The 15,064-nt window shown below is 38.7% G+C and overlaps 1 protein-coding gene across 5 annotated transcripts in view; it reads right to left on the bottom strand.

The window, feature by feature from the left end:
* pde1cb (phosphodiesterase 1C, calmodulin-dependent b) overlaps positions 1 to 15,064 on the bottom strand; it is a 94,707-nt gene that overhangs the window by 44,950 nt on the left and 34,693 nt on the right. The window contains exon 3 of one of the 5 annotated variants that reach the window (XM_044219327.1): positions 10,551 to 10,577. The exons of the other annotated variants lie outside the window; for them this stretch is intronic. Within the exon in view, the coding sequence (XP_044075262.1) occupies positions 10,551 to 10,577 (27 nt within the window). The remainder of the gene's footprint in view (positions 1 to 10,550; positions 10,578 to 15,064) is intronic. 5 annotated transcript variants of the gene reach the window in all.

The raw sequence follows: 15,064 nt of genomic DNA, 5'->3' as shown, positions 1-15,064 counted from the left end.
TAGGGAAATGTAACTGAAGTAGAACATAGTTTTTTTTTATCTTTTTTTTTGTCAATAAAATCTTCTCGTTCCAAGCCAATAAACTAGAAGGAGAGTACAAATGAGTACATCAATAATTAATAGAGTAGTTAAATAATTTAAATAGTTTGTACAAAGTAAAGCATTAATTTATTTTCCTCTCCTATTTATCATTTCAACTTTTCCTACTTTCTTGATCGTAACACATCATTCATCTATTTCCCATTTTCCCTAAAACATCATATTTCTCTTCACTAAATGAGACTGAAATGCCTGAGCAGTAATGAAATCTAGTTTAGTTTTCTTTGTTGCCTTGCTTTGTTGGAGCAAAAAAGGTGATGCAAATTCACCCTAAAATACCTACTTTAACACTTACGAATGATGTATCTTGCACTTCTTAGTACATATTAGCGATGTATTGTTCATTTATATCTGGCCCAACAACAAGACAACAAGATATTATAATGGCAACAACCAAAAAGTGCAAAACAGCAACCGGAAATAAAACACACTGTCAACACTCATAAGTAACATCTTTAACCAAAGCGTCACTACTTTAAATAAATGTATTAGTGTGGATAGTGGGTGGGAGTGGGACTTTACTCTAACTTTGTTCTCATCCACACCTGTCAATCAGGTGTCTATTAGAGTATGCACTGTATATTATCTTTAGATTCCACTGTCAGTCAATAATCACACACGGAGATATCATCACTCAATGTTCCTCAAGAAAACACAGTGCAATGCAGCCACAATACATGTTGAGTAAAGTATTTTTTCTGGCCTTGGAAAAGTATTGCCCTTGTACAGCTGTGGGTTATAAATATGTAGGTAAAGAGAGCTATAACTTCAGGCCCATTCTCTGGGGGAGTCTAATGTCACGCTGGGTGATGTAGGAGATCACTAACTGAGATAAATAAACAACAATAAAAGGGGAAGGTACACAAAGTGGGAAAAACAAGTAAAGTAATTCCTGATATTTACTTTGGGCCAAAAAGTAAAGTATGTTAATTGCTGCTTTTAAAAGACTGCAGCAACACTTTGGAATATATTCCACCCACTACTAACTTTTCACAAAATGTAATGAGAGGATTAAATGGCACCCAGAATTACACCTTTTTTTGCCTTTATCATTAAGGCTAAAAATTCAAAGACATGCTGCATTATTCTAAATGTCAGAAAATGAAGACTTGCAGCTCTATAGCTAGTGTATTAGTTCATGTAAATAATAAACATGCAACCTAAACGTCTTGTTTCGGGAAAAAGACATAAGAATACATAAATATGGTCCTCCTTCAGTGGCTGTTGATCAGTATAATCACTGAGACTTTAAACTATTTTGTCTAGTATACTTTATACTAGTATTTTGTTGTGTTGGGTCGTATAGATTTTACTAATACTAAACATTAACATTTTGTTTTTACAACTAATAGATTGGCAAGCCATGGAATAAAAGCCAAGACCATTTTACATTGTCTAAATGCTTTCACCTTGAAAAACAGAAAATTCTCCTATTATTATATTATTCTACCTATTATAACATAATCAATACTGAAGTGGCGCCATGCAAAACAGTTTGCTAGACAGATATAGATGGTTTTGATGCCAGTTCTCTCATTGTATCTTGGTTACATAAAGCCACATTACCTTTCCGAAGGTTTACATGCCACAAAGAATAACGAAATAGGAAAGTAGGGGGAAAAGCAATTCCACCAAAACCAAACTATCCCTTTAAGCCATCTAGAAACACCATGTCTCCATCAATCACCAAGGTTGGCAAAATTAGCATTCCTTTTATGACTCAATTAAGCTTCATTATGTTCAGCAGGAACAAACAGTAGTGTGGAGATGAGAGGATTGTTGAACTCACTGGAGACTCCTCTCCATCTTCATGTCTTTGCTGCTACCCTGAAAGCCACTTATTTACTTCAGATTGTCAGACTGGGAAAGGAGGTCTCAGTTAGACACTCCAGTTTGATGAGAGGCACTGCTAATGAAGTGTGTACTATGTTAGAACCACCCCTCGCCTTCTACACACACATGAAAACATACACTTTACATCTCATGAAAGATCCCTTTTAGTTGTATGTATGTCTCTCTTGAGGAAGCTAGAAAGTGCAACATTAAATTAACATTAAATGCTTTAAAACAGCTGTTTTAGGCCTGTCAGTATTACAAAATGTTTTGTGTGCACCTCCATCAGTAGCTTCTCCCAATTTGTCTCCTATTTTTCCTCATCCGTGGGAGTGCAAATGGTGTTGCACATGTGGAGCACAAAAAAGAAATAATACTACTTCATATTGTCTAATGGTCCCATGGTGTGTGTGTGTGTCCATTCATTAAGGGGGATAGAAATGGAGAAAATACATAATGACTCAATCTGCACCAAAGTAGTATTTGTCACAGTATTTTTATAGGCTAACTATAGGCCCAGTCTGACTGAAGAACCCCCTATGGTACCAGAACCATCCCACTACTTGTCTTGTTGGTGACACTATATTTTAACCCCCACTATTTAGCATTTATAGGCAGTATATAAACAATTACATTGTTTTAGTTCATAACACACTATAACACACCATAATGTATAGCTAGATATTAGCTTATTGCAGCTTATACATTGGTATCAATCGCAATCGCAGTACAGAAATGAAAAATCCAAAAATCCAGGATAGGTCAGGTTATAACAGTGGTAAGCTTCTATAGTGACATTTTAAGTGTGTTGTTTATTCATTTATATAAACATTTTAAAATACTATAAAATACTTTAAAAATAATACTTGATGTGGCTGAAAGTTCTGAAAGTTAAATCTACAAAGTGGACCCTGAGTTAAGATAAGCTCTTGATGCAACAATTTGATCCATGCAGATCAACATGAGCTAAAGCTGCGCTTCATTACTATTCTAAAACTGTATATACTGTGCCTGTAGTTGGTTTAGATTTTTGAAAAATCTGCTGATTTAGAAATAGAATCATCCAAAAGATAAAAAGCGACCATTTTCTATTTTATTTAAAAAGCATCTTTATCTGAATATGCATTATTCAATACATTGTATTTCATTATTATTATTGTTCATAAAAAAGTAAAAGCCTCCAGCATGGCGAGATCTAATCATTTCAATATCATGTTGTGATGCAGCATAATGTAACTCTCCTGCTTTCTTTGTTATTCTCTGTAGGTTTATCGACCTCTTGCACATTGTTTTCACATTGTCACTTGATACAGTGTTCTTAAATTAGAAGATAAGACAAACCCTGCAATAAATACTATAATTTTTGAATCTTATAATGTTTAGTTTTGTTGGAAATTCTTCAGAGAATTGTTGATTCAATTTTATTACACTGCTCCCCACACTTCCTATTCCCCAGCAGTTTGGTGACAAAACAGCATCTGGCAATACTAGATTGGATGAATTTTTGCACCCCCTCCCCACCAGACCAAAACTTCCCCCAAATCATGTCCAGTCCAGAAACAATGTCCATACACATAAACCAAGGCTTCACATCAAGTTTTCCGTGTGATGTACTGCATAAGGACACTTCTGTTTACATGCAACCCCGTCTCCTAGAAGTTACGTTTGTATACACCTAATTAGCAACAGCAAACATGTTATGAACATAATGCTGGCGGAAATTGCATTTTTTCTCAACATAATGATGAAATGTTACTAAATATATCTGACAAATCGCAAAAATGTTGATACTAAATGTTCATTTGTTTTCCGCCAAAATATCCGGTCTTGCAATACAATATCGGCTGGTAGTGACTACAGCATTATTAAACTTTTTTATGATTATGTGACTCAGGATGCAAATTCTCCCGCACTCTGGTATCAAAGTCCAGCGCTTTGTAAGCCCACCCCGACCACCTCCGTACGACTCCGGTGCGGTACATAAATGTAGCTCTTCTACAGCCTACTTCCATAGCACTAGATCAATCTCATGCATTCTTTCTGACTTTATCCAGCTCCTGCTTTAGCAAGAAAAGCACATTTTGCAGACATGGTCTTTCACATTGGTTATAACAGAGGCTGTGGGCCACAGAAGGTATTTGAATACACTATATGTGATGTCTGCGACTCCCACTAGGACCGCAATGACTGAGTTAGCTGGAGATGAATGAGGTGAGGTGATAGATAGCTGAATGGAAAGAAACACACATACACACAGATGGGTGCTGGGCATCACACATGAATACACACATTCAGCATACAAAACACTAGAGGATGCACACATATTTATATGTATGAGAAATATTTTTCTCTCTCTGAAATACACAGACTAAAAAATAGTTACACATTCCTACTCTATCTCTCCATCTACCTGCCTCCGCCCTGGGACAATACCCTTTGGACAAACACCCAGCAGGGACCAGGGTCGTTAGGTTGGAGGAAGGGATATAAACAACTAGAATAAGGAGACAATCTGTACCATAAATCTGCAATATTATCTGCTGCAGGCGGCAGGAAGGGGAAGCCTTGTGAGCTGGGCTGGCACTAAGAAAGCCAGTGACGTTTATGTTCTCTCCGCCGTAGCCTCAACTTAGTATAAAAGCTTATCATTTAGGCTTTGTAATCAATCTTTAGAATAGCAATACACTTAGCTCAATAATGTCCTTCTGAGGTAGGCAAAGAGGGAGAAAATAATCAGTGTGGATGCCCTTTGCCGCAGAATGAAAATGCATCACTTGTGCATACACTACGTCCTCTTATGGTGTTACTTTAAGATAAGGAAAGTTTTAAAAAATCAATTTAAATCAAAAGCGATTTGCCTCATTTTGTGCAGCTATTGAGGGGTATTGTTTGGCCTGAATGGAAAATCCATGACACTTCAGTAGATAGAGGCAGCTGTTTGTCGATATGTGCGCATGTTGCATTTGTCTTTGAAATAGTTGCATGTGTGCCGGTATTGTATATCAGATAATGTGTATCTCCTATATTTTTTGTTTGTGCATGTGTACTTATGCACAAACTGAATGGTGTCTCTCAGCACCTGCGCGGTTTAGAAAACTGCGACGCAGAGTGAATCATGCTGAGATGGTTACCTCAGAAAAGAAAAGAGCACCTGATGTGGAGTGGAGGGGAGGGAAAGGGAAAAAGATAGAAAAGAAAGATCAGTTGAGAAGAATGTAATTAGCCAAAGCTTGGATATTCATTTGAGCTGGGCAAAATCTAATCATTAGGTAGTAGGAGAGAGGAGGAGATGGGGTGAAAGGAGGAAGAAGGAGGAGAAGAGAGATCGGAGGGAGAAAAGAAACGAGTGAGAGGCATAAACATCAGTGTATTTGTGCTGTAAACTACAGCAAGAAAATTAAATGCAAAATCACAACAATCCCCCCCAAAGTCAAAAGTAATAGTTTTATAAAAAACATCCCAAAAATTAGATAAATAGAATTATTGATGCACTGAGTTGCCTACTCATATACAAAACATTTAAGTTAGCCAGTTGAAAGAAAGGTTACTTAATTGAGCCCCAGAGTGAGCGTTAAGTGACATCTGTGCTTCTAATTATTATTTTTAATTGATTAACAGCGTGTATCATCTTTATTTTTTAATTCATTATCTGAGCACACCATCATCTTTATTGCCACAGTAATCTGGTCTTTATTGCTCAAGAGACAATTATTTGTTTGTTTTACGAGATGTGGTTGTATTTGTTCCGTAGTCAGCTAATCCAAACGTGAAACCAGTAACAGTAGTGCACTGTTGCCCCAAATGAATCATCTCCAATAAGTAGCCCAATAGCTGCGGTGACTGAAAAATGGCCCAGAACCACAGAAAAGAGAGACAGAGAGGCTTGGGTAATGGCATCTAACGGCTGTTCTTGAAAAGCAGCCAATGCCTGGAAGATTTGCTCCCTGATGACCGACATTAACCAAAGAGTTCAATTTTCCCTCATGACTCTCAGCCTGATATCTGTCCTCCTCTCCGTTGCTCTTGCTCTTTTTTCCCCTCTGTCAATGTGGTGATTTTCTTCATTTACTATTCCCTCTGTTGGTATTTTTATGCAAATGTTATTTTTCTAGAATTAAATTACTATCATGCTATACTACATGGACCAAGAGCTACCTATATATTATCCACATACAAACAGAGACACTGCCACTGCCCCTAAATCTCAATATGTCTGTCCTGCACAAACACGTGTTTACAAACACAGTTTGAGTGCCCGAAGACTGGAGCAAGGTAGAGGAGACCAGGCTGTAGATGCCTGAGCAGCCTGAGTCATTACTGCCGCTGAAAACATGTAGCCCTGCATAGCTTCCAAGGCTGCAATCCAAACAAATGCAGCAGCCCTGGTAGAGAGAAAGGAGACACAAAAACTCTCACATAAACACACACACACACACTCAACAGAGTTGGCAACTGGGCAGACTACATAAGGCCATTTAAGGCTGGAGGCTTGCCTGGATCAGATAGCAAAACACTTAAAGCTTTTAAAAGCTGGGCTTCAAGAAGTGACCACTGTAGCATATTTACAGGCTTAAGTAAAAGCTTGTTTCATTCAGTGCAGTACTCAGGTGCCTGTCAGGGAATACAAAGAGATACACAAACCATCTACTTGTTGCTATGTTGGTAAATAATCACTGTAAGTGGTGGTGCTTGGGCAATGCCTTTTCTGTAAACATAAGAGAAAGTGCTGTTTTGTTTTTCTTGGCAAGTAGATTGAATCAAATTGCTCTTTGGCACATTCAGAAGCACAAGCTTAAGCAGAGACGTAACACATTTTGAATCAACTGTTTGCTAAACCCATCCCCTGATCAGCAATTGTCCAATCACAGCTTAGGGTTTCTCCACATGCCAAAGCGGTGTGCATGGGGCTGTAGTAAGGTTGATATTCACGTTTGGAGGACAGTGTCTTTTTTTTCCGAAAAACAAAAGTAAAAGTGTAAGAAATGGATTAAACAATGTGTCTGTCTGTTCTAACATAAGCTGCAAACGTTAGCATGTCTGGCGAACTAGTCCAAGAGTTAGCATTTCATTAGCAGACTACATTAAATGGTAAATGGAAAATGGCTACATTTATATAGCACTTTTATCCAAAGTGCTGTCCGGGATGATAAGAGTGCAGGCAACGTTAGTGGCTTTGTCTTGCTCTTTAATGGATTTAAATCTGAACTCCAGCAACTCCTGCCAAACTCGATACTGGAGATAGTAACCGAGCATTACACTTTCCAAACACATCGGTTAGTCCTCACCCTCAAAGCTTTTTCTCTTCAGTAACTGAAACTTTGAAACTAAGAACAAAAAAGCATAAATCTAACATCTGTCTTGCTTTTGCAAGTATTTAAGATAAGTATTCAAATGGGTTTATGTTAGAATAAAAAAATAGTCTGATACATTTTTCCTTATCATACTGATCTATTTTTTCTTATAGTACTCATAATATGAAGGTTTACTAGCGCCACACTGTTGTGCACAATACAAGAACAATGCTGTTTCTTTATGTCCATGTTTTCTACATGGATCATCAACTGGTAAGGATGCTGACTATTTGCTTGGAAATCAATCTTTTAGCATGTTATCATGTATGTAGTTACCAAGTGCATATTTAAGACCCTTTTACAGGGTTCTCATTTTAAAAGAAGTCAGTCAGAGACAGCGTTTTCCAACAATTCATAGAGCTAATGTTAGCCTACTTAGCTAGCTAGCTAGCTAGCTACAGCTGATAAAATTTGCCAGTGTTAGTCATCATTTCAGCGAGCAAAATCAACGGTCGTAGACTAGAATCAAGCAGCCTACTTTTGTCTACCTCTGTCTGAAATCATGGACCCATTGTTTCAAAAATTACTAAGAATTTAAATGATCTGCCACCATTCAAGTTTGACAGGCATAGCAACAGTAACTAAGGGGGGCGTGGCTTAGGAAATTGTCAATTGTTGAAAGAGAAGAGCAGATCACAATAGTGACCATGTGATCAAAAAACAATAATCAAAATAGTAACAGGCAAACTGTTTCCCGACTACCACCACCACACCCACATAAAACACGCAAACAAAGGCCTCCACAGACCATCGTTCCTTTCTTTACAGCCTTTCTTCCATCTCTCTTCCAGCTCCCTTTCCACACAAACACTCCTCTCTCCCATCCCTCCATCCCTCCATCTGTGAAGAGGGCTATCTCTCCACCCATCTGCGTGTGTGAGGGGTTGTACTGGTGTGTCAGTAATGACAATGTCCCAGTGTTCCTCTCTGCCAATTAGCCCGGCCGTAATTACACAGACACACATGGAGCTGTCAATCACCCGGCTCCTCCACACAGGAACTCACCCACCCAGCGGAGAGAGTGAGAGAGAATGAGAGTTTCCAACAGCTAGCTCTATACCACTCCAAAAGACCACATGCTGTGCCAATAAGTAGCATGAGGAGAGCTTCGTTCAATTACTCTAACTGTGCGGCAACCCCATGAAACTGCATTAGAGTGGCGCTTCGGCAACCTATTTTTGTATGAGCTTCATTTGTGGAGCAGTTACAATTTCCTATTTACTGAGTTAACACAATTTGTACCAATGCATTCTCCAGATTATAACCAGGCCAGTTGTTGATTCAATTCAACTCAATTTTATTTATATAGCGCCAATTCATAACAGAAGTTATCTCATTGCACTTTTCCTATGGAGCAGGTCTAGACCGTACACTTTATAATATTATTTACAAAGACCCAAAAAATCACACTATGAGCAAGCAGTTGGCGACAGTGGCAAGGAAAAACTTCCTTTAAGAGTCAGAAACCTGGAGCAAAACCAAACTCAGGGTGGGCAGCCAGAGAAAGATTTAACCGGTGAAAAGAGAAGTGGTGTATTGTATGTAGAAATAAACTGTCTCTAGTGTTAGTTTAGTGTTATTCTAAGAGACCGTAAAATCATAAAGAAAAATGGTTGGAAGATATATTAAGTAAACCAATGCTGAGAACATACTGTGTTGTTAGGCACATTTACCATCCATGTCATCCTTGAAGAATATTGTCAAAAAATCCCATGATTAAGACAAAATAATGGGGAAGACTTGTATAGCTTATTCCTCTGTGCCATAGCCATATTAAAAACCATCAATGAGCCACACTGTTTGTGACATGTGACATGTTCCTTCATTAAGATGAACATGGGCATTGCAGTTTATTTTGAGTCAATCCCACATACACCATACTGCTGCTGGAAATACTCGCTAGAGCACCAAATAAGTATCAGTCCACATTTAAAAATAGTCCCTGACAAATGCACTATTTACTCCTGTTTGACTTGTTTTTAAAGTTCTACATCTTCAATAGGACAAATGGGCTTGGGGTTGATTGCCACAGACAGGGCAGTAAAGTCAAAAAGTATTAAAGACACAAAATGCATTGTTGGTTTTGGCCAACCCATTTTCATGGGATTTGGTCTTTTGTGGCCCCCTGCCTTTGGTTGAGAAAACTAGATGTTTCCATTCAATCCCAGAGGAGAGCAATTGATTTGGATGAGGATAAAAATCTTGAGTTACGCTTTTCCTGAACATGCCTGTTCTATGTTGAATGTAGACTACACGCATTTACTACCAAAACATTGGACTCCGTTTTTGCTATAGGCTTACTAAAAGTGAATGAAAGCATTGTATGTTTAATTTTAACACACACAAAAAGTCAAAGTTTTGGCAGGACTTGGACATCCAGTAGGTATGAATATGATCCTAGAGCTGCACAAAACTTACTACAAAAGGACAAAACACACAAGGTCTCTTGGGTCCTAAAGCCATAAAATATGTCCTTTGCATCAGAAAAAATCCTCACAGGGGAAAATTAAATGAATAATGAAGGATACTGATTGCATGTTTCAGATCAATTCAGAAACATCTTTAGCAAATTATATTTAAATCTATATTACCCACTCATCCAGTGGCATTAATGAATCCCTGCTTTTGTGCTATAAATGCATTCAAGTCCCAGTTAATAGAGGGCCTGATTTTCCCTCAGCATCTCAGACAGAACTAAACAAATGAAAGTTTCATAATAAAGACGATAATATGCATGGCAGTCGAGTTATGTTCTGTGAGTTGATGTTTGCGTCCCCATAATTTCTATCCATTAGGGTGCCAGTTATCTGGTAATGACGATGAGTTGACACTTGAATCAACACAAGAGTGAAAGTACGAGTACGAGTGAAGTACAAGTGAAAGAAAGAAAGAGTATTTGTGAATGCATACAAGTGTAACAAGGTGTGCTTGACTTGTTCAGCTAAGATCTGTGACCCTCAGGAATTATGGTGAATGAATAGAGGGTATAATAATAATAATCATAGCAATAACAATAAGAACTTTTATTTAAATTGCACTTTCATAGCAAAGAGTTACAAAGTGCTTTGCAATGAGGAAAGAAAAAAACAGGTAGGAGTAGGTCCAGGATGAGGTCCAGGGATGTAGGAGTGTGGGAGAGCAGAAGGAGGAAATCCAGAAATTATAGAAGAGGAGGGGGAGAAGTAGGAGGAGAAGGTGGTGGGAAGAATAGAAGGAAGGGTTGAGGAGGAGAAGGTGGAGGTCCAGAGTCCCAGCAGCAAGTCTTACCTCTGGGACGTCTTCTTGTACTTGCGCCTGACAGAGAAAACAAACATGAGGATAATGAGGCATCGACTGAAATGTTACTCTTTTTACTATTTTTCTACTTAACATACTTAACATGGAAAGACAGAAATAGAAGACATTGGGCCTCATGCAAGAACCACACGAACAGATTCCCTCTGAGCATGTGCAAGTGATTTAAGAGAATTTGCCGCATTCACCAAATTTTTCTCGTTTTTAAAATGTTCTCTTAGGTATAAATGAAATTCATTATTGGTCCAGACCTGTCGTACGAGTCATGTACAAATAGTCTCTCTCTTCACATGGGAAAAAAACACTGGTTTGATTTAAGAATCATGATGCCTTAATCTGAATGAATTTGGAGTTAAAATATGACATCATGACAGCTAAAATATATTTATTTATTTATAAATTAATATCCCGTTCACCATATCATTATCATCATGGTGTGCCAATTTACTGAGAGGTTTGGGAAGTTTTTTTCAATTTTTATGATTTCATGAACTTACACAATTCAGTAGTTTAAAAAATTCTCTGCGTCAACAGCTGCCTCAAGGTCTTTGTGCAGGTCGCTGTCTGATATCATGCTCTGTTGCACCTGACTGTAACATCATCACCTGCTGTATTCTATTGTCCATCTCCGTCACGTCCCCATGACCACCTCTCCTCTAAGTCATGGACCTTTTTTTAGCATCTAACTTCATGTCAAACCATTCAGTCTTTATTTCTGTCAGTACAGCTCTGTTTGGATGACGTGTCGTTGATAGCTTGATATTTTCTAATTGTTTTGGGCCCTCTAATGCAACTACTAAATTTGTTTTTTGTTTTTTTTCGTGTGCTGATTTCCAGCAGCAAAACTTGAAGCTCCCAGGTGTTCTTCTTTTTACTCTTTGGTAACAATTTTCTGAATAAAACTTGCACACAAACAGAGTACAATAGGTAGTCGTATCCAGCTATTTTAGGTGTTGATTACGCAAATGATCATATGTCATGAACGCACCTCTACTGATGCACAGGTGGCCTTTGTTGAGTTGAAATGAACGATAAGTTTGGTGAATCCGAACTGGAACAATCGTATGAACAAACCACACAGAATAAATGTAAGAGGTGAGAATACGAAAATGTTCTTGCGTGAGGGCCAATGTGCTTCCAACAATAGATATTATCCCAAAAAATAAAAATAAGCAACCAGGAGAATGCTACTGGATCAAATGTGTGGATTTAAAGCAATTGCTTGATTGCAGTGGTTGTTTGCTTTTCCTTTTTGGTGAGTCAGTCTCAGCAGTCATATTATTTAGTTGTGTTCACAATGTAAATCTAAAAAGAATTCAAATACTTACAATCACTAATGCAGATGAAGTACACACACACACGCACACACACACACACGTATACACACGTATACACATATACCACTCCACTCCCTGACATCCCACCCCCTACTTTACTACTATACACATACACACACCAGGAACCTACACAGTCACATTAAAATACACCTACCAACACTTACCCAAACATTTGGCTTAAACACACCCACACTTGCATGAAGAGATAACAGCATGGCTCTAAAAGCTGAATTCATAGACACACATGCACTTAAGGCACTCATAATAGTGAAGTGGAGGGAATGATGGACCCTCTGCCACTCGACTACAGACGTGGATTTAAATTCCAGTCAGGCAGAAATTCAAAGCACTTGGCTTGATTTGTTTTCTGTATCAATCTTTCTTAGAGCTCAGTGTAAAACTGCAAGCTAAGGAAGTTAGTCTCCGTTAAGAAATGTTAAGAGCTACTCCATGACTAGAAAGAACGAAAGATTAGATCAATCATTTGAGGTCCGTCGAGCAATTAGAAAGACATGAAGTGTCACAGTCAGATGTGTTGGGAGTTACAGAGTAAAGGATACAAAAAAAGAGAAGGGAGGAAGAGTTTTAAGAGAAGGATATAGCAAAAGCACGTAAGAGACATAAATAACAAAATGGGAATCTTAAGGTCAGGGAGAAACAGAAGTATTCTCCTCACCTGCTCTCCTATCCTTCAGCTCACCTTTTGCCCCTTCCCCCCCTCACTGAGCTTGCTTTACATCCAAATGTGTGTGTCAACAACACAGAGCTTCTTCTAATTAGAAGGCTTTAATGTAATGTCCTTGGCATAATGAGGATGTGGGTTGAAAGGGGTCATGGAAATTCCAGGAATTATTGTAATTATAAAGGCCACAGAGAAGTTAAATGTAACCGTGTTCCAAGTAATTTTTAGGATATTTTCAAATATCCTAACTGGGATAAATTTTCTGTCTGGATGGCTAAAAGCAGCTTGTTTTCCTTGGATTATTTTATTTTATTTTAGTCAGTGCTTCACAAATCAGATTGTGTCATAAAGCACTCATCTGGCCACCTTGATCCTGACCAAATCTAAGTTGCCCTTCCCTTAAGGGAGCTTTCTGTGCTGAACTGTTCAAGTGATTAAATAATTCATTGATTTCCATTAATCAGTGGTTGACAGAGAGGTCGGGTCTGTCACAGTGATTTCATTCATCAATAGAAATCCATTGGAATCCATTAATCGATGAAAAAACAACGGGGCTATTTGTCATAGGGAAGTAATAAAACACAACACTCTGTTCATGCCTTCATCAGTGGATGTCACCAGGCTTTAGACTACGTCATTGAAGGTTGAGCAGAGGGAAAACTGTCCAAAGCAAATGCTGTCTCTGTCTATCCATGGATGATTGGTGTACTCTGGAGTACGCTGTGCCAGAGAGTGCTGTGATAGCCATTCAGCACACACACACACACACACACACACACACGCACACACACAAATCATACAGCTGCCAAACAAATCTCCTAGGATAAACTGGCAGCCCATACAATAAATGTCACCAAGCCGCCATGTACACTCTCAAACACACATCCAATCTATCATCCACACGAGCACATGCACAATCAACCTTTCCCAATCGCACACACACACATACATATGCTGCATACTGTCGATCCCTTCCTATGAAACACACAACATACGCTGTATGAAGCGTCAACATCTGTGGGGGCTGCCTGTTAGTTAGAGCTCCTTCTCTTCAGACGGAGGCTCTTTGTGAGATTAAAGGCTAATGTGATCTCTGACACGCAACAGGAGCCCTCAGAGCACCCAGCAGAGTGTCGCGTATCTGTGATGTTAAAAAAAGGCCCTGGCCCCCGTTACATTCATCTGACTCACTATCCATCAAATTTCCAAAAAGACAGATGGTTATGATAGGGATTTTATGACAGTGACCAAATTGAAGAGACAATGAAGCCATCCGAGGAAAATAAATGTGGCAGAGGATGATGGTGGGCTTCGGACGCAGGAGAGAGAGAAGCAATAACTAATCATGGAACAATAGAAATACCATGAAAATAACTAAAAATAAAACTGAGTGATGTGAGAGGAGAGGAAGGCTGATAGATGAACTGCAGCCCCATGCACGGTTCATTCACTCAGCCGTCGTCTGTGGCGCAGGAGGAAACTGCATTTCATTCAGACCTCCAGCAGTAGTATTAAAGATTTTTTTCTAAACAACCTTCCTAGCCATCTCAATCCCCCTGCTGAGTAAGAATGATGAGAAGTGAAAATGGATCAGATATAATTTCCACTTTAACTTGCAAAGACAGTGTGTGGGGCTTTCTTCTCAGGGCGAAAGGTCATAGAGGTGTTGATTGGTTGGTGGATGATAGAAAGTAATATTGTAGCATTTTGGGTTTTTAAAAAAGTACCTCCCTGAAGACACTGGGAGAAATTAGAAATGTGAAGCTCGAGGAGGCTTTTGTATTATTTAAAGACAAATAGTATGGGTGCATAAGAGGCAAAGGACAAAATATGTCAGCAGACAAAGAGGAATTTACTTTACCTCAATATCTCAACCGAAAATATGTACATTCAGTCATTCAAGTCCAAATTTAATGTCCTGTTGCATCATATTTCTACATCGACAACAGGTCATGTATTACATGTGAGATGCAATAAAAAAGGGCATCTGGCATGAGGAGACCACCAAAACATCATAGCTTCCTTGCCTCTTTAAAAACTCCTGGTGCATGGGAGTAAAAAAAGTACTTCAATTGACTTAACATAAACATGCAATAAGAGTGCAAGTGTTAGCAACCCTCCCTGGGTTAACACTTCAGCTCTGATGTACTTTTCCCTTTCTTCCTTGCTGGCCAATAGAGTAAACAAACCATTCAAAATAGTTCAAAGGAAGTAGCTCAGAGCTGTTTGGTTTGAGCAATTCTAATCTCTCTCCCTCTGTGTGTGTATTTTTCTTACTTCTTTAGGTTTTCGCTCAACTTTTATCAATCGGTCTATCCTTTGTCCTTTCTCTGTCTCACACACACACACACACACACACACACACACACACACACAATGCAACTTACACATGCTGTAAACAAAATCAGTGTGAGGTCAACAAATCCAGGCTTTTAGTATGACACCCAAGCTCTATCCTGTATCCTTCT

The sequence above is a fragment of the Siniperca chuatsi genome, linkage group LG13, assembly GCF_020085105.1.
Source record: "Siniperca chuatsi isolate FFG_IHB_CAS linkage group LG13, ASM2008510v1, whole genome shotgun sequence".
NCBI lineage: Eukaryota > Metazoa > Chordata > Actinopteri > Centrarchiformes > Sinipercidae > Siniperca > Siniperca chuatsi.
This window is presented reverse-complemented; position numbering and strand designations above follow the sequence as displayed.